This window comes from Phoenix dactylifera, unplaced genomic scaffold, assembly GCF_009389715.1.
Source record: "Phoenix dactylifera cultivar Barhee BC4 unplaced genomic scaffold, palm_55x_up_171113_PBpolish2nd_filt_p 000316F, whole genome shotgun sequence".
Classification (NCBI taxonomy): Eukaryota; Viridiplantae; Streptophyta; class Magnoliopsida; order Arecales; family Arecaceae; genus Phoenix; species Phoenix dactylifera.
In genome coordinates, this window is record NW_024067786.1 from 175,515 (window position 1) to 201,087 (window position 25,573).

The 25,573-nt window shown below is 39.5% G+C and overlaps 3 protein-coding genes and 1 long non-coding RNA gene across 6 annotated transcripts; 3 read left to right on the forward strand and 1 right to left on the reverse strand.

The window, feature by feature from the left end:
- Window positions 1-1,818: 1,818 nt before the first annotated feature.
- LOC120105589 (agamous-like MADS-box protein AGL65) lies at window positions 1,819-8,780 on the forward strand. Of its 3 annotated transcripts, none has more exons than XM_039118174.1 (11): window positions 1,819-2,545; window positions 2,997-3,056; window positions 3,154-3,172; window positions 3,336-3,400; window positions 3,479-3,494; window positions 3,597-3,658; window positions 4,265-4,361; window positions 6,391-6,435; window positions 6,560-6,714; window positions 7,242-7,599; window positions 8,260-8,780. In XM_039118174.1, exons 1-11 carry the CDS (start codon window positions 2,361-2,363, stop codon window positions 8,278-8,280), a joined length of 1,083 nt encoding a protein of 360 aa, XP_038974102.1. In that variant the 5' UTR covers window positions 1,819-2,360; the 3' UTR covers window positions 8,281-8,780. The 3 variants fall into 3 exon arrangements, with proteins under 3 accessions (XP_038974102.1, XP_038974105.1, XP_038974103.1); XM_039118177.1 differs by having other exon boundaries at window positions 6,560-6,687; XM_039118175.1 differs by having other exon boundaries at window positions 3,482-3,494.
- Window positions 8,781-10,519: 1,739 nt separating this feature from the next.
- Window positions 10,520-11,032, forward strand: LOC103712475 (branchpoint-bridging protein-like). Its single transcript, XM_008799006.1, has one exon. It carries the CDS (start codon window positions 10,520-10,522, stop codon window positions 11,030-11,032), a length of 513 nt encoding a protein of 170 aa, XP_008797228.1.
- Window positions 11,033-12,442: 1,410 nt separating this feature from the next.
- On the forward strand, window positions 12,443-21,539 carry LOC120105590. Its single transcript, XR_005507942.1, has 2 exons — window positions 12,443-12,630; window positions 20,737-21,539. It is a non-coding gene; the product is annotated as an uncharacterized LOC120105590 (long non-coding RNA).
- A 1,729-nt stretch (window positions 21,540-23,268) lies between these two features.
- Window positions 23,269-24,525, reverse strand: LOC103712422 (GATA transcription factor 15-like). The gene is made up of 4 exons (XM_008798939.4): window positions 24,277-24,525; window positions 24,094-24,146; window positions 23,875-23,991; window positions 23,269-23,751 (listed from the first exon to the last, which is right to left on the reverse strand). The coding sequence occupies exons 1-4, from the start codon at window positions 24,341-24,343 to the stop codon at window positions 23,452-23,454; spliced, it is 537 nt and encodes a 178-aa protein (XP_008797161.1). The 5' UTR covers window positions 24,344-24,525; the 3' UTR covers window positions 23,269-23,451.
- Between the last annotated feature and the right edge of the window lie 1,048 nt (window positions 24,526-25,573).

Sequence of the window (25,573 nt, forward strand, 5' to 3'; positions counted from 1 at the left end):
CCAATCCAAGGTTAGCGCACGGGTCAAGCCCAGCCAAAGACACAACAAGGCATCCGAGCCCGCGCACATCGGACCCGGACCAGACAGCATGCGCGCGCCCGAGAGCCAGATAAGGCAAGCCACGGTCAGCCCGACCAAGAGCGCAAACCGGGGACAAGTGGCAACCATCTGCGCGCAAGGCCAAACATGAAAAGCCATGGTCAGCCCAGCCAGGAGCGCAACCAAGAGACAAGTGGCAATCATCAGCGCGCGGAAGCAAACAAGGAAAGTCATTACCAAATTGCGCCCGGCCAAAGCCAACCGACAGAGACACTTGGCAAGCAGCCAGGCATCAGCACCGAAGCAAACAAGGAAAGCGCACGTGCAAAATCAAAGAAGGAGCCTGCGGGCTCTTCCATAGCGATCCGGCAGGAGAGGACACTGGCAGCCAGGATGCAACACGCCGCAGAATGAACACGCACAAGGAGGCCACGCCAGCGATCTAAGGGAGCAAGGGCGACAACAGCAAATCCCCACAAATCGGGTGGGATATCACAGCAAATCAGGCAGCGCAGCCCAGCCACCCAGCGCAGCAACCAAATCAGGCCGCGCCCGGGCAGATGGCAGCCTCAGCTCACGACACGCGCACAAGCCACACCGATAGCAAATCTCGAGTGCCCACCTCATTGCAGCACATGGCCAAAGGGAGCCAAGTTTAGACAGCCCCTGACGCCCAAACAAGGAAGCCATTTGAATTTGAATTAAGTCCCAAATAAGCCAAGGCACTCGGCCTACAAAAGGAGCCTTTATGGCCCTTAGTCCGGCATCTATCATCTACCAATAGCTTTGATTTCAAGTTGTGTCAAGGGTTGTATCCCTTTGTTTGTCGGCCGAAAAGCTTGGGCTAAGGAGGAGAATATCACTCCCCTTAGATTGTTTAGGTGTCGCAAGATTCCTTCCGAATCTTGCCAAGAGTCCTATGTAATCGTTGCTTGATTGGAATAAAGTCATTTGCTTTTAGCAATTCACCCCCATATATTGATTCTTTCCCTTTGCCGAGCGCCCATAGAGGTAGAGCATAGGCAAGGTTCCATCGGCAGCAAGAAGGAAGAGAGATACCCACTTCAAGACGGTCCCAACGCACGGCAAATCCTCAACCTTGGCGCGGGGTTTGGGACCGCAAAGCCCCGCGGGCCAACACAGGGCCCATAGCGCCAAGAGTCAACTCTGACCAAGCCTCGTCCGACTCCGGACTCCGACCAAGCCTCATCCGACTCCGGACTCCGACAGGACCTCGCCAGTGGGTTCAGGGACCTCCTAGTGGTATAACCCACCCTACTCCTCCAGCGCATCCACGTTGGCAGGCGGTAGGACTGACTCGGCCCTTCAGGCCTCCGCCAACATTGACTCGGCCCCTCAGGCCTCCACCAACAATTTTTACTCTTAAGTTACAAGTCCAAATTCCCCTATCTTCGTCTTTTATCCCTATGTAACACATTTCATGTTTGTCCAACCATCACCTCTATGCATCCTCGCCTTCGTATACAGTAAACAACATATGTGGAACATTAAAACAACAATACATCTATAGATCATTTACAACAAATAGCAAAAGAATCTCTTCATCTAATCCCATCAGTCATCATTCATCAATCCACGAGAAACCATCTATCATCGCATAACGGGTCTCCTCTGAAACCGTTGCAACGGCCGTTATTATGAACCAGTGATTTTAAAACGACCCGGTTCAACTGCCTGTTCCCGGTCCGGCCAATTAACCGCCCCGAGAGATTTATTAGGGAAGCAGCTCCTCTTGGACGGACTCGCTGACCCCGCCTTCCCGCTTCTCTCTCTCTCTCTCTCGATTTCGTCCATTGGGTTCTCCCCATTTCCTTCTCTTTAAGCCCTTCTCGGCTTCCATCACGATTCCTTTTTCACCCATTTCGATCGATCGCGGCGCCCTTTTAGCTTCAACTCGCAATGGGCGCGGAGAAATCGATTCTATTTTGGAGTTGGATGGGTTCTGATATCTGGGTCTGGTGATTTCCTCCTTGTCTTCGTTGGATTTCTTTTTGGATTAACAGATATAGAAATTGGATCTTGGGGAGCGAACGGCACGCAATCTTTGAATTCTGATCTTTCTTTGGTTCTCTCTTCTATTGGGATCTCCTCGTCGAGATGCCAGTTGGGTTGTTCTGATTCAATTCTTAATATCAAAATTGGATTTTGAGGCACCAGGCTTTGATTCCTGCATCGATATACTCTCAAATTAGTTCTGGAGAAACTTCTCAAAGAAAGATGGATTCTTTATAGGACTTGCAATAATTTGAAGGGAAGAGGATTGGAAGATAATTTAGAGCATTGCTGCTGGTGATCGAAGGATGGGGAGGGTGAAGCTAAAGATCAAAAAATTGGAGAATAGCAGTGGTCGGCAGGTCACCTACTCGAAACGGAGGGCCGGAATATTGAAAAAGGCTAAGGAGCTATCGATATTGTGTGACATCGATCTCATCCTTCTCATGTTCTCACCCACTGGAAAGCCGACATTATGTGTCGGAGACCGGAGGTAGCTGTTAATCCTTCATCTTTATTTCAACTATTCTTGGTTTTTCAAATGCAATTATCAAATATTTAATTGGCTGTAGAATTGAAATGAATTAGAGCACTTTATTTAGGCTGTAGGACCATAAGTAATTTCTAAGAGATCCTGAAGATTGGTTGTTTAATTGTTCCTCGTAGCCCTTTTTGGAGAATGGATTAGTAAGAACCGTTTCAGCCATCAAATTGAGAACCATTAGCATCTTCAAAAAAGTATTAAAAAAAGTATGGCTTACTAGCTCAATCAACATTTTATACCGATAATTCATCTTAGTTGGATTATTGCTATTTTGCATTATATCATATGGTTACTATGTATTTACTAGTTGCAGCACCTCTTTCGACTAATGCTTTGTTTGAAGTTAGATAATCGCCACAATTTTCTTTCCGTTTCGATGTTTATTCTTTGCTTTATGCAGCACCATTGAGGAGGTTGTTGCAAAGTTTGCCCAACTAACTCCACAAGAAAGAGCAAAAAGGTAAAATAGAATTCCTCTGACCTGTGTACCCTTTTCCTTGCATTCAGACTAAATGTCTATAACCCTTCTAATGAATGTTTCTACATCATTTGGACAGGAAATTGGAGAGCCTCGAAGTAAGTCCACCATCATTTAGCCATTATTTGAACAAAAGTTTACACTCTTTTTTTTTCCTTCGATGGAACATGGTTTCATACTTCAGTATGACCTCAAGCAACCTTGGATCAATATTATGCATATTTGAAAAATTTTATTCTTTTTTCCTTGTTGAGAATATAGGCACTGAAGAAGACATTCAAGAAACTGGACCATGATGTTAATATTCAAGATTTCATGGGTTCAAGGTAGATAATCTTAAATTTATTTGGATAGCAGAACTCAAGTTTCAAAATTTTGATATTCTTCTTTTGTTTTTATTGCAGCAGCCAAACGGTTGAGGTGCTCATCACAAACATCACATTTACAAATTCAACATTCTATTCTATAAGAATTGCCTTTTCTCTCTTTGTATACACGGTTTTGATTGAATCCCTTGTACAGGACTTAACAAATCACTTACGGTCATTGCAAGCTCAACTATCAGATGTACAGAAGAGACTGAGGTAATATTTTTGAACTTTGACCTGCAGCTTTCTTTTCTTGGATATCAAGAAAATGCCAAACGATTAGAGAAGCATGCTTCTAAGTACCTAACAACAGAGGGAGACCGTTTATGAGATGAACGACCATGTTAGATAAGATGACGGAACAAAGCATAATCATGCAATTTCAACAAACACTTTAGCAACATTGAGAAGAGGAAGGAAAAGAAGAAAGTAAGGATAGATGTTACAAAGAAAGGGGAAGAGAGGGAATATAGTGTCCTGTTGCCTTTCAATCCTAGGGCTCTCTCTTGTATTTATTGATTGTGGCATGAGGGTGGAGCATGGACAGATGATTGAAGTGCACCCAGCATTAGATAGTCTTGGGAAATGGAATAAATCTGTATTTGCAAGCATTTTCCCTTTAAATACAAAAAGCAAAAAATTTTTTTACCTTCACATTTCATTGCATTACACTAGAAGATGCACATCTAAAATTTTTTGGATCTTTACAGTAATATAGCCATTTATGGCACTGCAACAAGTAAATCACTGAGCTGCTCTAATTTCCAGTATTATTAATGCATTCATTTTTGTTATATTTAACATTCAGCTGTTCCTTTTCAGTTATTGGACTGATCCTGATAAGATTAATGACATAGACCATATTAGGGCTATGGAACAATCTCTCAGGGAATCTCTCAGCCGCATACAGGTGCATAAGGTATGTTTTCCTTGGCATTCTGGACATTTGCTTTTTGTCTATTAAATGATCATTTTATTAACATTTTTCATATTTGTTGCATATTTTGGTGGCTTGTATGCATAATGATTCTAAATGACATATAGCACCATAGCTTAGATGCACAGGTTTATGCAGGGGACCTTAGGCCTAATTAACCAACTCATTTTGCTAATTGTTTTTCATGATTATATTACTTACAAATCATCCAATATTTCTAGAGTGGGATGCTAGATGACAATTTTAGCACTCTTTCATCATCACATGCTAGCCTCGGGGACTAAGTTATCATGCATGGGCTTGGTTGAGATGGGAATTAAGCCCTGTTAGACAGAGCTTTTGGTGGGCCAGAAAGCACTTTCTGACCCTCCAAAAATACTTTTGGATGGAATAGAGGTGTTTGATAAAAATATCAGAAAGTTGTTTTAGCTTTGCCAGAAAGCTAAAACAACTCCTGGGGAGAAGCTCCAAAATAGAGCTTCTTTGGAAAAGCACTTTTAGCATGCGTCAAAAGGCTGTTTTAATTTATAAATTTTTTTCTTTTTGGACCAAAATACCATAATAAAATATTATAATTATAGAAAATATTCCTTTATATTATAGAAATTTGCAGAAGTTCCAACAAATAAAACAAGGAACCCAAAAATTAGTTCCTAAAAATATTATATTAATAAAATAGTAATATATAATGATAATAATTATAATATTTTATATCTTTATTATTGTATTATACTATAAATATAATATTATATTACATTATATCATACTGCATTGATATATTATGTTATATAATATCAAATTTTGTTATATTATCATGCTATAGTATACAATATTATATTACTATATTATAATAATATTATATTGCATTACAGTAATATTATACTATATCATATATTTATATATTAATACATATTATATTTTATTATGTTATGTTATATAATACTATGCAATGTCCTTTATCGTCATTTTGTCGTACCAAAAGTACTTAGTTTGTTTACCAAACACATATTAAAGTTCTACAGCATTTTAGAAATATAATTACCAAATAGAAAATAGCTTTTTATAAAAGCTCTACTTTAAAAAGCTCTACTTCTGAAAGGTCTACTGTCATCAGCTCTGCCAAACAGGGCCTTAGTGGGTATAGAACCATCTGACCTCAAAGTTCATTGTATCGGTACTGTACCGATATTGATACTATATGGTATACCTGCTACCATATGGTATATCTCTTGTACCAATATAAGGTCAAGAGGCCCTTTTCTCACTCCTAGCCATGGTACAACCCGAAACCGGGGGGTACCAGTTGATTCCACCTGGTACAAGTTGATTCAGCTCCTTTGTCGTACTAGACCTTGGTATCATACCGATGCAATTCAGTACACCAAGTATGGGGAGGTATGGTGAACCATGCATAGCTTTGCCTGCATATTTTTACTAGTTCTATGAGTTTATACTTAGTTACAGAAAGGCTAACACCATCTACATTAATCTACTTTGCTCTAATGACAGTGTTTCATTGATATTAGCAATTTTATTCATACCTGAATGATACTATTGCAGAACCGGCTAATACCTCCCAATATATAGAATGAAAGAGCTAAGCACAGTTTATCTGAAAGATATGTATTTCTAGCTAACTTAGTGATCACTGTTTCATCACCAAAAGTGATGTTCAGCTTTGAGGCTGCACATCTTATGGACCAAAAAGATAAAGCTTTCAGGATTTAGATTTATTACTCGTTTACGGGAGCTTTTCTAACTTACCAAGAGCTAACCTTTTAAGTTAGATAGCTGATTTTCTCATGCTTTATGCAAGTACTTTCTGCCCCTAATATATAAAACAATAGTACAGATATCTGAATCATCACTTTGATAGAAATTTAATATTATAGACAAGACATTGATTAGGAGAAGAAAATATTTTTACTATAGTAAACACACATTTTGTAATAATTTTTTATTTAGCTTTTCCTCATCTTAATGGTTGATCATCTGTTCTTTGTGATGACAGGAAAACCTTGGAAAGCAACTTGTGTCTCTAGATTGCAGTAGCCAGGTAAAAGCACTTCTTGGTGGAATATATGGGTCTGCTTCCAGTCATTTGCTGCCTTAAATTAGAAAAAGATTTCACCTTTCTTTATCAATAGCAGCTATCTAATGATATCACACTGATTTTTTAGTTTCAAAATGACATCCATCTACCCTTGGGATTAGGCGGTGAGCATGGTCCATCGCCTGTAGCATGGCTTCATAGCAATGATGGCCAACAAATGATGCTTCCAGAAGACCCTCATTTACTACCTCAGAGGTGGGCAGGCAATTTACTACCTCATAGGTGAACAAGATCAATTTTTTTTAATTCCTCTTATGCGTAAACTATTTTATTACCTATTTTCCTAGTCAAAATAGGGTCTCCTGATTGTTATAGACTTTTATCATAATCAGAGTCTTTTTGTAACTTAAATTTGATCATAAAGTTTTATGAATGATTGAAAATGTATCAACTCAACTCTTTCTGGCTCATGCCAGATTGTGGACGAAAGTTTTGGTAAGGTCAATCTCTTGTTGTTGACTTCTTTGACTTTGGTGCATCAACTTGTTCCTTTAGTCAAAACATGGATGGATCCTTTTGTGAAAGGTTCCAAGCATATATTACGTTACCTAAACCTGCAATATGGTAATATAGTCATTGGGTTTGGTTTGTCAGAATCATTTTTGAAAATGGATATATGCACTAAAATTACCTGCACACTCCTTAATAATCTTTTCAGCATATCACCATTCTCATCGCCTTTAAATTGGTTGAAATGGTTTATCCAGTATATTTGCTAAAGTGATGGATGTGGTTGTTTTGTCTTGTAGAGATATCGGATGCTCCACAGACACATCTATTCAAAGTTATTCTGGTTACTTCAACACAGGTAAACAAGCAGAGGCCACTGAACAATTACAAGAGGATTCTTTGCATGAGTTCAGCCAAAATGCATGCTTGAGGCTGCAGCTAGGAGGCCAGTACCCTTACCAGCCCTATTGCCAGAATTTAATTGGGGAGAACACATTCAAGCCCGATGCAGAAAATAGCTTACCAGAAAGCACTATAGATTACCAAGTTAATCACTCTGAGCCACCCAGGCCTGGATATGATGCAAGCTTTCAGAATTGGGCTTCGACATCTGGGACATGTGGTGTTACCATATATGATGCCCAGTCATACTCCCGAGTAAGTTCAAGATTTTTTTTACTCATTCTGAATGAGATTAGAACATTTCTACTAGGCTTAGCAACCAGAAGCAGTGATAACTATACTGAAAGGCAATAAAAGTAGGAAGCAGGATATTTTAGTATCTCAAGAAGCATAATTGCATGATTTAGGAAAACCTTACAAGCCATGTGCTGCATTTTAAAATTTATCATCTGAGAAGTAATATCAAGCTTTGCATAAATAAATTAGAAATCCATTTCATAAATCGTGTCGCTCTTCAGGGATGCTGCTACTTTATCTTTAGGACTTCAAAATATTGGAGGCAATGGAAGATTATCATATTTCCTAATTATTATTTTTTCCATTCTCATGATTTTGTATCTTTTGGCAATTCAAGGTTTCTGTATTGTTCCTGTCGATGCTTGTTTAGTTGCCTATGTAATTTAAACATGCATTTACTCTGAACATTTGGAATTACAAGGATTTGAAACATATTTGTTCTGAAACTTTGAATGAAAACCAAAATAGAAATTGGCATCATAATTTAAGATCAAATATTGTACTACCAACTCTGAAATTTTTTTTATGCACAGCTCTCTTGGTAATTTCTATTTACTTCAGTTCTGGCAACAACATTTCAATACGACCTAATTAATCAACTTTAATATTTCGGGACAGGCACAAAATGGTTTTCCTTAAACCGTTTTACTGATATGATCAGCCTCTGGTTTTCGCTGCTGATGGTTGCGGACTTGTCTGAGCTATAATATTTTTCAGCCGTGTTGAAGCCCTTTAACTGTTTCTTGCAGCAACCAAACTAAGACTTCACAAATCATGTTGTTTATCAGTATCTCTAGTCGGCTTCTCAGGTCATTTGGTGGCATTCATCCCATAGAACATGTACCACAGAAGCTACATACTTGCATGAATCTTCAGCAGCCATTGACATGGTTTCCTTAGTACTACAATACTCAGAGGCCATTTGTAACATAAAGATGTGATGTATATTCTTACCTTGACACAAAATAGTCGTAGCTACGAAATATGTCATAGAGAAAATTCTTGGTAGATATAATGGTTAATGAGCCCCACCTTGCCATTATGTTCAGGTCAGTTGTAACAATTCGCCTTGTAAATTTTATTTGAACAATGGGCATTGCCCCACCACTCTCTCCAACGATGATGGTCGATGGACTAACCATGCATGAAACATGTGTTATCCTATGTGCATTGTCCCACCTCTATCATCAACTATGGCTATGGTTAGTGAGTTTCTGGGTCTGGCTTCTCAGGCATGCATTGCTCCAATGAAAAATTCAGTTTTTACTTTCTTGGACCATACAAATTAACATGTTCCTAGATAGCAGTCGATTAGCCCGGAAATCTTTAACATAGGTTGAGCTAGAAAAGAGTGCAACATCCTTAATGCCCTTAATGACAAACAAAGAGCCTCCTTCCCAAATTCAATCTACCTAAAGGGAGTGAATATCAAATTTGTTAGCCTAGCAAGCAGCAGTAAGTTTAGCCACAGGGTCAAATTGAGTAGGAATGGAAATTGGCCCCATGGCTATGAGCAGCCCACCATGATATAGCAAGAAAAATCCTGCTACTGCTCCACCTTCATGGACATTGTTATACTCATGCACTCAAGTGTGATCCCAAAAGTTTGCCCTGAAAATTGCATGCTGGCCAGCCAAGCTAAAGAATATAGCCAGCTCTCACATTCACTTGTGCTGGGGCTGCCATATTTGAAGCCTCCTTTGGATATTGTATTCCTCCCATCTCGGTTGCAGGCATCTACCTGCCAAGATAAACAAAAGCCTATCAGCAATCCAAACTCTGTTGCTATGCGGACATTGAAACAGAGTATTCTGAATATCCTATCCTCAATATGAGTGTGACCAAGGATTTAATTCCTGCCAAAACAGGATGACACAATCAATACTGTATGAAAAACCGGGATCCAAGATAACCGAAGGATATTGATGCCCCGACCATCTTGGCTGTATCAACGAAACCGGAACAGTGAAGACAAACTATGACATTATTATTATTTCTCTTCTTTCCATTGTATCCTAACCATATTAACCCAAGAACGTACCATCAGAGAAGCAAACCAGGATGGGTCTTTGTTTTTAGATTTAAAATCCAAACAAGTCTTTATTGTTTCTAATCCTTCTATCCAACTCAAGAATGTACCATCAGAGTTTTTTTTACCATCTATTACACAGATCTTAAAGCGCTCCAAATTCCATCATTCATTCGCTGCATAGATCTCAAAGCAAACAGTGGATGATCCAACGGTCGCCGGATGCCAAGATGTGAACAACCACGATCTCTTATTTGGATAACCGAAATATGTGAACGTCGAATACTCCTCTCCTCAAAGTCCTCGTGCAAATCTCTAGTAAGATCAATTACCGACAACTCAAAACATAGTTTACGTCGCAGAGTGGAAGCCAAGTTTTGCCATCGCCCCAGCAATAATACACTGCGGGTCATCGTGTGTTCCCCAACGCTTCCCATATCCACCCACATCTGCTGTACCAGCACTGAATCACGACCGTTCCTTCCCTAACCGTGGGCTCATCAGTATTCATCCAGTCAACCCACCGTCTCTTAACTTAAACGCTACCTCTTCCTTGGATCACTCAAAAGCCCCGCTAGGGAATGGAGAAGTCAGAAGAAACTCACACGTGCCAACCCGTCCTCGGGGCCTCCCAACACGTGCTAGTCGCGGCACCCACACGTTGACGCCACCGGAAAGTAAATAAATAAATAAAAAGTACTTACACGTGTCAGCGTTATTACAACTTCCCGTAACGTATTCATTATTTTAATATATTTTATTATCCCGCTTAGACCGCGGTGACCGGACTCCAACCTTCTCGTATAATAGGCGAGCACGACGAGCTCCGATTTCTCTGATCCCTCCGCGATGGAGACACCTCCCGAATACTCACCGGCGCTTCTCCGCCGTCTCCTCCTTCTCCTCCTCGTCGCCTCTTCGCCGTCGATCTCGTCAGCGACGGTCGTGATCAAAGACGAAGACCCGTTGGCCACCACCCCGCCTCCCCCAGACGGGGTGGCCTGCACCGTATGCGCCGCCTGTGACAACCCCTGCCAGCCCCTCCCCTCCTCCCCTCCTCCTCCGCCGCCGTCGCTGCCGCCGCCGGAACCCTCCACCGAGTGCCCTCCACCGCCTTCCCCTCCGGCCGATGTCTACTACTACTCCCCTCCACCGCCGTCGCAGCCAGATGTGGAAGCCTCTCCTCCTCCTCCCTCCTCCGCCGGGAGCAACTGCCCTCCACCGCCGCCCAATCCTCTAGTTCCCTGCTTCTATTGTTACTCCCCCTCGTCATTCCCTTCTGGGTCCCACCAGGTGGGGCCTCTCGCTCTCGTCTCTTCTCTTCTTCTCTCCTTCCTCTTCTCCCTTTGTCTTCTGTTGTAGAACTCTCAGCTGTTCCCAGTATGCATGCCCTCCTTTTCTATCCTTGGAGGTGATCTTCTCCTAGTACTGGGTATTCCCAAAAGGAGCTCCTTGTTTCAGAGTTAAGAAGTTAAGAGCAGCACTACGTGGTCACTCGTGCTATTGCTTTCTTGTTCTTCTGGGTCTACTTTTATTTTGGTTATCTCCATGCATACTGCCTGAGTGTGATAAGTGATTCTTATTGTAAGTGGGGTATTATTCAGAATAAAGTACAGGGGTGAGAAAGTAGGGGAATTTAGTGATTACAAACGCTTGGAAGCTATATTCCTTGCCTAAAGTATAGTTATAATTAATTTGTATATTAAATGGAAAAAAGATGTTACAATTGGCATCAAGGTCAAGTAATTAAATGTTGTTTACTAAGAAAGCACTTGTTCTGTGGATGCTGTCTTGTTGTTACTTAGCTCAAATGTATACTAATGGCTCTACCTCATGCTGCAAGTTGGCTCAGCTTGGCCAGTGAAAAACATGTATCACAGGCTTCCATCTACCATTGATTACATGACTGAAATTAAGATCATCTGATGAAAATTTAGTATTATGATGCCAAAGCTCGAGGCGACTCGACTCTTGTTCGATCAGGTCCATGCGCATATTCCTTTGGTAGAAGAGAATATTGAGAGAGAGGTCACGACGATGACATTGCTTCATGTCGCATATTAGGCATCACGATTACTGATTGTATATAATGTTTATGGTTTCATCATTCTATATTTTGTTCAGATAGGAGTAAAATTCCGTCCATTTCGACTATGAACCTTCAAAGCACAAATGTCATTAGTTCAGTTGGATTGATCAGCATTCATGATACCACCCATGAAGAGGCATTCCCTTATTATACAAGATGTATCAGTGGGCTCAAACTATCAGGGGATCCCATTATGTCATGCAAATTTTTGCCATAACTTGTCTAAGTCTAGCTTGGCTTATTAGAGCCTATATAATGATTCTCTACAGCTGCTGCTGCTCTTTGGCTTTGACGAAGTTGATAGCTTGAGGAGACGAATAGATGGATATACATATAATTAAAGAATTGTATAGGTACATAAAAATAATTCATCGCATAAAGGAATCTGCAATTCATGTGCAGAAACGCAAACAAAGGGCGTAAACATAATTAAAGAAATGGTAAGGGTATTATATAAATTTTCCGTCAAAAGTTTCACGTTGTGGACCTCGTGGCCGCAGAAACAAATCTGCGATCCCATGGGAACTGACGTAAGAATTGTACCTGTACATAATTGTGCACCGAGTGAGGGGCGTATCGGAAATTTTTGTTTCACGAGATATTACTACGATTCGGCCAAACTTATTTAAAGATCCCTATATTGTAAGAAACTTATATCCAGGTCCACGGTCCGTATCAGCCTTTACGGGAACTCGGTACCTGTCCCTATCGAGTATCGACTCCTTCCCATCCTCCCCCAATCTCCGCTCGTCCTCCTCCTCTCGCCACCGCCGGCCATGGGGGAAACTCGCCACATCAAGGCTTTGCCTCCTCTCTCTCTCTCTCTTTCTCTTTCGGCCGCTGGTCTTTAGCTGTTCTAATCTGTTGTCAGGTACCGCAATCTATTCTCAAAATCCCGACTTTTGTTGCCTGTTTCTGTAAATCTCAGATTTTGTTCTAAAAATTTCATCTTTCGCCCCTTCTTTCCTTCTACCAAGCTTCCATCCCCTATTAGATTGGTTTATTTATTTGGGTTTTCTTAGATGCATTGGAGTGAGCTAGAATTCTAGTAATTTTATTTGTTTGAGGGCAGGATGATGGTAAGACAATGGGGCTGAATTTTATCGGAGCGAGGTAACTAGTTCTATTTCCTCTAGTCTCATTTCTGTTAATATTTGGTTCTTGATACAAATTTGTTCGAAAAATTCAACCTTGATTCTATCAGATGCTGCAGTCATTGCCAGCAATTTTTTATAGTTATTTCTCGGTGATTTCTAATTGGGCTACATGAATTTGTTTGTTGTTCCTTGATCTGTTCATAATGATGATTTGCTCACCAAGTAGTTAGATACTTCATTATATTACATTTTAGGAGCTTTTTTTTTTTTTCCCATTCCTCCCTTTAGCTTAAAAGAGCGGTTTCATTTCCATTTGGTTGCCAACATCCTTGATTTACCGTCTACTCAGTTCTTTCTTGGGTTTCTTTCATTCTTGTCCCTTCTCATAGGATTTTCAACCTCTGGTTGATTGATGCACTGGAGCATGACTTATGGTTAAAACCATTGGTAATGTTATCCATCTTTGGCACCTTCTTTCTGATGTATATGTTCGATGCTACACTTCATCCTATCTTTGCTGAAGCATTTATACTTCAGTTTCTGATGTTCATTGAGCTGACCAAGAAGTTTGATACTGACTATAACTTGAACTTTGTTGCTTGCATGCTCTGTAATGAGTTTGCAGTTTTCATCTAGATTCTGTTAGCATCCCTCATATGCCATGAAAATTTCGAAATAATTTTCAGATTGTAGCGGAAAAACATATGCGGGATCCGTTCATCGCATGAACGTGTTTTAAAACCTTTCGTTTATAAATAGATTAGAATTAAATTATTTTAAACCATTTTAATGTGATGATTAAGAAGATCAGATTTTCACCTTGTGCGGGTAGATGGTCTCCGCAAATCTGATTTACGTGGTATTTGATGATGGCTCAGTGGAAGCCGTACACGCGTTCGGCCTCTACAGGTATCCACACGAGGTAGTGATTCGATCGAAGCCTTTGGATCTCCCCGGGGTGCTAGCTCCCTTGCAGAGATGGCTTTAGATGGCTGAAGTCCTCTCCTTTGAATCAACCTTTGATTGCCTTGAGAGGAGGAAGAAGAAGGAAGTGCCAAGAAAGAAGAAACGAAGGCTCTTCGCAGCCTTTTACTTTTCCTTGCGCTAGAACCAAAAGAAGAAGAAGAAAGAGATCACGTCGCCCTTGGTTTCTTCCCTTGTTCTTGTGGCTGAAGAGAGGAATGAGAGGAGGTTCCTTGCTGCCAAAAATCCCAAGGAAAAACCATGAAAAATTCGTAGCCCCTTTGAACCCCTCTTTTATGGTGTGTGGATAGAGATGAGCTCCTAAATTTTAGGAGTTCATCTTTATCCCTTTGTGAATTCAAAATAGGAGGGGCATGGCCCCTCCTTTTTTCTTCACGCTACCAGCCAAGGGAGAGGCATGGGCCCCTCCCTCTTCTCCCATATGGTCAGCCCCTAGTTGATCAAATCAAGTAGGGAGGGTTGGGTCCAAAGGATGGGTCCAATCCTATTCAAAATAGGATTATGTACACCCATTTTAATTTCTCCAAATTCTAATCCAATTAGAATTTAATTGAACCATGACTCAATTGAACTCTTCAATCCTAATCCAATTAGGAGTCATTTAATTAATTAGATTAAAATTAAAATTAATTAGGACTTGAGAAAATTCTAATCTAATCAGGACTTGTTCAAATTTCAGCCCTAAGATAATTAGGACTTTAGAAATCCTATTCTAAGTAGGACTCTAATTTAATTTGAAATCCTAATCCAATTAGAACTTCATGAATCCCACAACAAGTAGGACTCATGATCAAATCCAATTAATTAAATTCAATTAATTAAATTAAATTGCAATCCGATTGCAATTATTCCTTCTTCTAACCACTAACTCTTAGCGGGTTATCCATTTATCAATCTAATTGATTATTTGTGATTTCTAATCACATTCAACCATCGGATCGGTCAATACCTCTAATGCGTGTGACCCCATAGGTTCTATTCTGACTGGTAGTGAGATATATTGCGATCTCTATCACAATATCATTGAAAACTTCTTTCAATGGGTTGAAACAATTTCAACTCAACTCACCAGGGATTATCGACCATCAAGATGATCCCTATGAGTCTCACCATCCACCAGTGACACCTAGCAGTATGTAGTGGCTACCCAGCAGAATAGAATGATGAACCTCTAGGTGCAGTTATCGTATGATATAGTCCTTCTATCGTGGATCCCTACAGACCGGAGGTCATGGATAACTCGTCAAACCCCGTCGTCTGTCATATGTCTAGATTTATTTGACTTGAGTTCGAGAGTAGAAAACTCTTTTCCACTATATATTCTGCCCTGGCCAAGGTCTTAGAACTCAGTCTAATAAATCACATAGGATCACTCCTCATCTATCAAGGTCGATAGATTTCATGTAAGTGCATACCCTACTCCTACAGTGAACCTACTGCAGCCAATCTACACAAAAAGGACCCATATGACTAGAGACCATATATATGTGCAGTCAAACTACAATAACCTCGCTGTGAATAGCCGAAGCACCGCAGGTCAAAGGACCAGTCACACTACTGCAACATCGAGTAAGTCACTGACGAGTGGATAGACATCCAAGTGACTTCTTGTCTTGGTCACGCTCAGTACCCTTGTTCTCTAACAAGCACCGGCACTCTCACTTCAGTGTCCCTACACTATGGACTCGAGTCTCGTCCATCCATAAGGAAAGCGATCTGTGCACTGATCGGATCGATCACCGTCCTCGTGATGATCCATTGATCAGGAGCATTTAGAAATTAATCACCAATGATACATGACTCAAATTCTCAACTCTTGAGAGTATGCATCATCATCTTATTAATTCCTTGGACGATTCATAGACACATAAACAATATGAATGAAAAGATGCCCATTTATTATTCAATAATAATAAAAGCAAGTACAAATTTATGTCCCAGAATTAATAATGTGTCCGCCAGATTGGCTTCTAGGGCATACATCTAACAGATTCTCGATGTAAGATTTTGGAAGTGGGTTTCTAAGTATGCATGTGTCAATACTCAGTGTTATGGATACCTTGCATGTATTGATTTTCATTCTTTTTTTCTCCTTTTGCAGATCTTACCACTATGTTTTTACTTCTTCATTTTGTTTCAAACGTGTCATAGGTTTCATTACCCAAAGTGAATGACTGCAATGTTCATTTCTTTCAATCTTGTCTCTTTAAACCAAAATAAGAAGATATAAGTTTTGTCAGAAATTGAGATATTAGCAATCAATCGTATATCACATGTTAGAAATTAGAAGAAATTTACAAGAAACATGTCTAGCTTAGGATGAGGCACATGAGAATGCTGCCCCCTAAAATCATTGTTGCCTCCCCTATGTGCTCTCACAGAACAACTTCATGTGCACGAACACAGGAAGGCGATAGAACCAATCATTTTTCTCTCGGTTTCCTAGAAAAGAAGGAAACAAATTTTGGACAGGAGAGAAATCTTGATGGAAAGAGAATCGCACAAGATAATAGAGTGTGGGAGTTCGAGAACTTCAAATCTTTCTGTGATTGTATTCCACTTACAAAAGGACCACTTTGATATATAACCATGCTAATGTTAGGCCTTGATGGCATGAAGAAAGATTTTCTCCAATTGATCTCAGGTTTTACAACAGACCCACAAATATCTCAACAGCTCACCAATGCTGACAATGGTGACTTATTAAATAGAGATAAGAATAAGGTCAAATGAAAGATTTGAAATTTTAAGAATTTGAGGAAAAAATACTTATAATTCAGAATAAATAAATAGTTAACTAGAAAGGTCAAATTCCAACATCTCCCTTGTCCATGAAACCCAAGAGTAATAAACTAGAGATACCACAAACATAAATTTTCAATAAAAAAAGTGAATATATCAAATATCAATTAATGGAATCGGTACATAACACCTAGACCAATATCAGCAAATCGAGAGATCTGTATGGACTTAGACAATGTTTTAAGTCTTTGCAGAATGGGGGGCATCCCTGCCATCCCATCTTGTTCTTATGAGAAAATGGGATTGGGATAGGAGCAGGACTCCCAAATCCATCCACATAAGAAAGAAGAAGAAAGAGAAAACAAAGAAAGGAAGGAAGGAAGAAGAAAAAGGAAAAATGAAAGGAAGGAAAGAAGAAGAAAGAGGAAAAAAGAAAGGAAGGAAAGAAGAAGAAAAAGAAAAAAAAAAGGAAGGAAAGAAGAAGAAAAAGGAAAAAAGAAAAGAAGGAAAGAAGAAAGAAAAGGAAAAAGGAAAGAAATGAAGGAAGGGAGAAGAAAAAGAAGGAAATAAGGAAAGCAAGAAGAAAAAGGAAAGAAAGAAAAGAATGGAGAATAAAAAGAAAGAAAGGAAAGAAGAAAGAAGGGAAAGAAAGAAGAAGAAAATGGAAAGAAAAGGAGTAGAAAAAGAAAGAAAAGAATGAAGAAGGAAAATAAAGAAGAAGAAAAAGGAAAGAAAGAAAAGAAGGGAGAATAAAAGAAAGAAATACAGGAAGGAGAGAGGAAGAAAAAAGAAGAAAAAGGAAATAAAGAAAAAAAAGGAAGGAACCAAGGAAGAAAGGAGAGAGAAAAAAGAAAGAAAGAAAGAAAGAAATAACGAAAAGAAGAAGGGGACAGAATAGAGGGTACATATCAAGATGCTCAAACAGGAGAGATAGTGGGGCGTTCCATTCCATTGACAAACCAGAACATCTTTATCCCATGGGATTTGACACCTTGGACTTAGATTCAATATGGTTCAAACTACAATTTTCATAAGAAGAATGGAGATCCGCAACTTATCTATATCACTTCGATTTTTATTTTACTTTGAGTCACGATCTATGGCTTGTATGTGTGTTTGTCTTTATGCATGTATGAACGTATACATTCACGGGCATGATTTTGGAACTGAGCTTAGTCTTAATCAACAACAACAAAAAAAAGCTTCTAGGATCCAAAGGAACTGCTGATAACATTACAAATTTTGCCGTTTCTGCTTTTATTTTGGTTAGCTCATTGTTTAGGCAAGGAAAAGTCTCTTTTTGGTGCATTTTGAATGAACAAAAATTGTTGAGGTATGTGTGGTTCATTATAGATGTCAGTTGTATCAACCTTTACACCATGTAAACATGTTGGCCTACATGTTCTTTACTGGCCAATGTAAGTCTATGCATGTTGGCTCACAAAGCATGACAATTTAAACCTATACTTTATCTTCATGGCACTCATCGTATTTGTATGAACCTTTCTATTGGTTAAACATTTTGTGCAAAATCATACAAAACATAATAAACCTCGGTTCATGTTACGACATATGACCCCACTGAAGAACCTCACCGCTTTAACTATTCTGCTCTCCTTTGTTGGATGCCGTTATCTTTGTCTCCATTCTCTTTAAATAATCACATCAAATTATCACTGACAACCTAGTTTCTTCTTCAGCTTGTTGTCATATTTCTATCATATGCTTATACTTTCATCTTAGCTGAAACTCAATTTGTACTATAGTGGGAAATACAGTTTCTTAAGGCCAATGATTTCTTAACTTGAATGGCTTTTATTCATTTGTAATCTGTTTTCTGATTTCTATGTTTAAGTCATAATGTACTTTCCCCTTTTTTTTCATGTTTTTACTTAAGAATGAGGTTGAGTTTGTTTCTTATCTGCACTCAATAGATGAAAACTGCATAGGATTTGGGGAGAATATGGACAAGCAATATTGAATCAAGCTAGCATATGCTTGCTTTATTTGTGGTCCCTACTGGATCTAAAGCTGTGAAAATCTTGTTCCTGGTGGCTTTGGGAGTATCATCATGGTGGACGGGTCTAAAGTTGCAAAATATGATCTTAGAAACAATTTTAGGCCTTCATTCATCTCCTGGATAATATAATTTTGCCAGTGTTTTGAAATGGTCGGTGAATGAAGAAAGCCTGGCAAAGTCAAATGCAAATTCCTATGTTCTTTTCTGCAAGAGTTAAAGGACAGTGCTAAAGCGAAGTTTGTTAGGAGTACCCTGAGACCTTTGTAGAGAGTTCTTTCTATTTCTGCTCAAAGTACCTTTGCTATAGCGGCTCAGCTATGTTACTATTTTTATTATTGTATTATTACATTGGTTCCTACTATTTATTTTGTTTGTTGTTATGAATAGTTGAATATGTATGCTTTCACTTGTCCTGAGTGACGTATACAGATCATCCTTAAATGAAGTTTGGATATTATACCTATCAAGCCTGATAAAGTCTGACTTGGTAAATGCACTCATGCAGATCCTTTCCTTTTTATGAAGGGTTAATGGAATTTGTTTGGTGTAGTTCATATACTGTTTTCTCAAAGCTAATTTTTCACAAAATATAAAAAGAACAGTGAAATAGAAGATATTTTTATCATGTAGTCACCCAATACATATTTTAGATTGTCTTTCTTGGCTTGATGAAAAGAGAAGATTCATTTTGTATAAGGTAGAAACAGGATCTTTTCAAAATGATGAGAAGAGAGGCAAGGTTTTGAACACATCTACAATTGCCTAGTTATGGTTTAAAACGATATTGAGTAGTTCTTCACAAAAATATTAACAAATGTTGCAGGATTTAAATTTGTCATCATTAATGAAGAGATGATATAAGAAATCTCAATGGATAAAAATTTTTGATTTTTATATAGGATGCTTATCAAATTGATGCTTAGAGACCTTTAATAGGTGCTCTAAGTGTTTGTTGTCTAATTTAGTCTATGTGAAAGTAGGAAAGGATACTCAAGAATGTTGTTATTGAAAGGTTGTGTTGTTTTCACTGATATCAAAGTAAATCAAAAAGATGCGGGGGGAAAAAATTGCATTTTTATCATTACACGGATACTAAAGTGGTGTAAGATGTCCAGGAATGAAGATTAGGCAATGACATGCACTTTATTAGCTAATGTACTTTTGGATTACGAAACCTAGTTCGGACATTGTAGATAAACTAAACAACACCAAAAACACCCAGAAAGTTACACATGCATTGTAGGACTGCACAAAGACTTCCTTTGGAGGGCTGGAGGAACTTGACACCACTCTCCATCTTTATAGGAATATGACACTCATCTCCACATTTATATTAGAGTTCCTATTGGAAATGTGAGAAGAATGATGAAATTAAAATTCTATAGTTAGAATTGTTCTGATAGGCAGGATATGCGGCCATATGGCAAGTGCATGCAGTTTCTGTTGAGTGTCCGGAATTTGGCATAAAGGAAGTTCAACTTGGGATCACAGAGTAAAAATCCTAGGTATAATTCTCTGTTTAATTTTATTTTTAGGAGTGTTTAGCCAGTTTTCAGAAGTATAGGGCTTCTTTGCACTTAGTTTTTAAAGGGGCTCTCTCTTAAAATTTAAACCATTATTGGTTTCATTGCTGAGATTATGGATCTCAAGATTGTCTTTTTCTTGATGATTTCCTACAGTAAATTGGAGGAAATCTCACAATTAAAGGCTATTACAGTTGGTATATAGAGTGACCTGGGATTCCATGGTCCACTGTTATCCGAGGACCTAATCAATGAAATTTTCAGATTTGAAGGTGCCACGCTCCATATAGTCGCTGCCTTCATAGTGGGTCGCTTCTGTGGAAGTAGTCTAAAGCTCCATATAAGTCCTCTTGACAAGTGCATTTGCAAGAGTAGCTGTCAATTATTTCTCCAACTTGTCTTGCTAATGCCATTAACTGGGATGTTCATATTTATGAAATTTACCAAAAGTCGCAAGTCCTGGCATCATAAATGCAAGCTTCAGATTGAAAGGTTGTAGTTGCTCATCTTGTGGATGGAGAAACCTAATTCTTTTTAGCAGATTGAATTTCCCTACACTGTACTTGATTTTTTTTTTTTTTTTAATCTTACACCTTTCCTTTTGCTGATAGGGCTGCTTACTGCATATGGTGTTGCCTTACCAGGAACGAATCAGGAAATTTTCATGTCTTACAAGGTCAAAGTCAGCAAACACAGAATGATAAAATCAAATGGCTTGAGGAAGATTTTTTTGTTGAACTCAATATGATGCAGAAGTTTGTTACAGGAGGCTGCTGGTACCTATCATATTACCACCCACAACTTCATCTCAGAAGGTTCATTTGTCAGGCACATCTTCTCATAGTTTGTGGAAGGTGGTATACAAAGTGACTAAGATTTTCAAAAATAATAAAAGAAAAACTTTGCCAATCCTATTGTTTCAAGTTCAACAGACTATTGCCTGCTTTTGAGATATTAAAAGGCAAGATGATATTGTCGAGAATACAACTGATTTCCCATCTCAAGTATATCATGGCTGTGTGGAACTGTGATAACAAGTATGGATTTTGTTATTAATGGTGTTTTGGTGCATTAAGCACACCAAAGCTCTTATCACCGATGCTGTAGGTCTTGAAACAAATTGGTGCAAGGTCAAGGTCGTGGAAAGCCATGCCTTCAGACAGATTAATGGTAGCTCGTAGCCAGGATTTTGGGTAAAATTCTTCAATTCAGTGAGCTTTGAGTTTCGTTGTTTATTTAATTATTTTCTGTAGAGGGCCATTGGTTTTGTTGTCTGATCAGCTTCAGGTATGTGGGTGAGGCTGCTTCGTTTTGGCTTAAGAATGTGGGACTGGTTTGATTATTTACACATCTTCAATTTCTTATGTTCTGTCTTCAGAAACAGAATATAATATCAGGATTTTTTAAAAGAAAACTTTGCTGTAATTCTTATTATTTCTGAGAAAGTTCCTAAATTTTAGAAGAAAATTAAAGGAAAAATAAAGAAAATAAGAGTGGCTGCAACTGAACAGGCTAATTCATATCAGCCAGTTTCATCTCTGAGTTGATAGCTGCCTAACCAAGGTCGGATAAGTGCCGTAAGTTGCATGAGCATGACAGTGAATTGTATTTGATATTTATAGAATTTCTCTCAGTTGATCTTTTATTTATCCTTAGATTCTGTTGCTCTGATGTAGCACTTGACTGCCTAAATTCTAAATAAAAAGTGATCTTTCCATCCTGAAAAAAATTAATGAAATTGCGTTCGGCTTCATTGCTCTATCTTCTAATATAACAAATTCTAAGATTCAGAAGAAAATTTATTTATATAATTAACTGGGAACAGTACATGGCAAATATTTGAAGAACAACATAATGAGTACAGACAAAGAGGACACATGAGCCTCAATAAGTGAATAAAATGAGAGTTCTGCTGCAATTTTGAGTTAATTGGTAGATCACGGTGACATGATCGGAGAGAAGAAAATTGGTGGTAATTCAAAAGGTTATAAATTGGTGGTTTATATAATTTTATTTTGACTCTTACTAAATCAAACCTCTTTTTCTTAACAATAGTTTCTTATTTTATACTCTTGCGTATCCACAAGAGTACACATGAAGGTAAGTAATGTGTATGCTAACTTGAGCCCCTTTTTTTTACTTCAACAATAAATCCTTCAGCCAAAGATTTCTTCATAAATGTGTGATCAATTTGTTCACTCTCTAATTAATTCAAACTCAAACCAGGAAGCCAACAAATCAAGTTCTCTCTCTTGAAACAAGTCCAAGGAAAGAGATTGCCAACATAAAGGACAAGTGCCTTCCCTCTAAAGAAAGGATGGAACAATATATATTAAAGATTCATCAACAATCAAATGGTCCACCAATCATTTTGTTGTGATCATCATGCCACCTTCCTGGAGACAACAAACCATCAAGACTCATCATTAAACCAACTGGTGCATAACCTTGGCAGAGAATTACAAATAAAGCACCTGATGATTGAGGACATCATCTCTTTGATCACCATTTTTTTTTTTTGTTTTGGCCCTCACAATTCCATCACTCTGAAAAGCTTAGTGGTCCTACCGACAGTCGCAGACCTTCCCAATAACAAATTCCCGAACGCTCACGGGACATTCCTCCACCATTCTAATCATAACACCCCATCACAAATTAATAAGTCCACCAATACATGGCATCCATTACAGAAGATTCAAAGCGTACAAAAACAATCACACGTCAGCCAATATCTTAGCAGCCAATCAATAGATTTTTTTCTCCCCCCTGGAAACAGCCAATCAATAGACATTAGATCACACTTTTCTGATGCCCAACCATATTTGTCTCAACAATGAAGCCATGAATGATTCATACAAATATAAGTACGAATATATCTGGAAACACACTAGGCAGCTCACTCATCCTAACCCATAGAATATTCTCAGAGTGGTCGGCTATATACAAAATCATTCAATCCGCAGTTTCGTTGGCTTCTCTGTAAACATGCACAGCCTGAAAAGCTTTAGTTTCTCCATAGACAAGCACAGCCTGGAAGGCCTGGAGATGAAGCCATGCTTGCAGGTCCAAGCCAACAAAGATTATGGAACCACAATCACACAGTGCTTAAAGGAGTGCATCAGGAAAGAGAACATGAAACACAATAGAAAAGCCAACAAAATTCTCCATTTATGGTAACATTATACATTAGAACAGGGATGGGATTACACTTGATTGATCACCAACCCACTTCTTAAACCAAAGAAAAGAAACACAAAAAGAACACCATCCAAAACTTTTCTTTTCTTCTTCTCTACACTAACAAAGGTTAATATAAGAGAGTAAAGCTAAGCATGGAGGAATCCAGAGGAGAGAGCCATCAAAAGCACAGCAGCCTGCTCCACTTCTCCCATCCTTCTCCTCTTCCTGTCAAGCATAGATCTTCTCTTCACCAACACCTCGCTTCCCAACCCCAACATCCTGAGCTTCACCGAGACCCCACCCAACTCTTTGGTGGTGGTGGTGGTGGTGCTGCTGCTACTATCGTCCTCTCTCTTCTGCTTCCTTTCTCTCCTTTCCCCTTCCTTGTGCCCCAGCACTGCCCTCCTCTTCTTCCGGTACCGAATCCCACACGCGTTGCAGAGCGACTGCGGTAAGAAGTAATAGCAAAAGCAAAAGCAAACAGCAAGAGATGAGATCGAGAGCCCCCCAGCAAATGAACTGAAATCGAATTCTCCGAGTGGATTAGGATTTAGATCGATCGATAGTACCTTAGGGCCCGAGGGGCCGCCTCGCCAAAGAGGCGTCTTGGTTGTCCGGCAATCCGCGCAGCTCTTTGGCTCCCCTGAACCCTCTCTGCCGCCGCTCAGATCTATAGATCCGGTTTCCTGAAGCCAAATCAGAGCGAGAAACAGATCAGCGCACTTGAATCCATTAGAAAACAAAAGAAATCAGAGATCAAACTGGAATCAATCGATCCGAGATCTCACCTTTTCGCCCGATAGATCCATCACTCGCTCCAAAATCGCTCTTTCTCGAAGATCTGAAAAAAGAGGCACCTTTGGATTATAGAAATCGAGAGATGGAAAGAAAGATAGGCTCCAAAATGGCTCCTTTCTCCCAGATCCGATGCAGGGGTTGCGGCGGAAAAACAAAACCTCACTCGAACTCACTCTCTTCGCGAGATCTTCGATCCCAGCTTATTTGACAGAGAAAAACGTAGAGATCTTCGAAAAACATGAGAGATAAGAGAAAACACCGCCGGGAGAGAACAAAACCCCACACTCCCCCTCACCAACCTCCGTGAGATCTTTGATCTCTTCTGGATTTCACAAGAAAAAGGAAAAAAAAATAACCTCGGAAGCTTAGAGAAAGAGAGCAAAGAGAAGAGAGGGAAATCGAGAGAGAGAGAGAGAGAGAGAAGAATGGAGGGAAACGGCAAGGCGCGGAGGGAAAGGGGAAAAAAAATAGGAGCAGAGGAATTAGGGAGAAAGGGATCCAATTATTGAACCTATAATACAATATAATTACCACAAATACCAATGGATTAGATTTAATTAATAATTAAATACAAGGCTTGGGCCCCAAGCTTCTGTGGGCGCGGTGCAGCCTTTCTTTATCTGCTCGTGCGGGCGCGAGTTACCGTATCCACCGACGTAGTGTCGGACAACATTCTAGATCCCCTGCAAACCTTCAAACAGCATGGAGCTCATAAACCCAACGTGGCTGCCATTTATGACTTTTTGAGAAGAGATACACGTTGGCCCCACTATGGAAAGCTGGCTGGAGGATGGATTTCTGTTTTAAGTTAGACAGCTGATCTGTCACCTGAGGGGGTGCCGCGGCACCGCCACAAAAACCCTAGGGTTTGTTGTTTCGACGAAATGACGGTAATGCCCTCGGTGTTTTAAATTTTTGACCGTTGTCTGCGTGTCCGCTGTGTGGCTGCGCCACAGAGGAAACCTCGGCCGGCGGACCGGGCGCAAGGGGCGACGCGTGGGGTGCGTTCAGGCATTTGGGTTGGGTGATCAGATGACGGTCTGATCGAGATCGGACGGTGGGATGGGGGGCGGCGGAGTAGGGGCATCGACCGTTGGGATGGTCTCGGACCGAGCCGGCAGACGGGTCCGACCGGATGTACGGCCCGCGTCCACCGTGTGGCGGGGAGGAATGTGATGTCACAGTAGTCATGTAAACAAGTAGAACAATTTGTTTCACTAAGGATGCAGTTTAGGTGGCCTCCCCTGCCAACCAAAGTACATCCATGGAGGGAGATTAAATAGTGCAAGCAATGAACTCTATCCTAATTTGCCATATAATATATATATATATATATATATATATATATATATATATATATATATATATATAGTATGTATGTATGTATGTATGTATTAATGTTGAGAGTATCTTGCTACTGCTATTACTAATGTTGTTTTTACTTATTTTTTAGAGAGACTATAGCACTGT

Coding starts and splice junctions, on each gene's coding strand:
- LOC120105589 (XM_039118174.1), top strand. CDS start 2,361: ATGGGGAGGGTGAAGCTAAAGATCAAAAAATTGGAGAATAGCAGTGGT. Junction 3,659..4,264: donor GATGTACAGAAGAGACTGAG/GTAATATTTTTG, acceptor GTTCCTTTTCAG/TTATTGGACTGATCCTGATA. Junction 6,715..7,241: donor GGCAATTTACTACCTCATAG/GTGAACAAGATC, acceptor TTTGTCTTGTAG/AGATATCGGATGCTCCACAG.
- LOC103712475 (XM_008799006.1), top strand. CDS start 10,520: ATGGAGACACCTCCCGAATACTCACCGGCGCTTCTCCGCCGTCTCCTC.
- LOC103712422 (XM_008798939.4), bottom strand. CDS start 24,343: ATGTTTTTCGAAGATCTCTACGTTTTTCTCTGTCAAATAAGCTGGGAT. Junction 24,147..24,276: donor TCGAAGATCTCGCGAAGAGA/GTGAGTTCGAGT, acceptor CTCTTTTTTCAG/ATCTTCGAGAAAGAGCGATT. Junction 23,992..24,093: donor TGGATCTATCGGGCGAAAAG/GTGAGATCTCGG, acceptor ATTTGGCTTCAG/GAAACCGGATCTATAGATCT.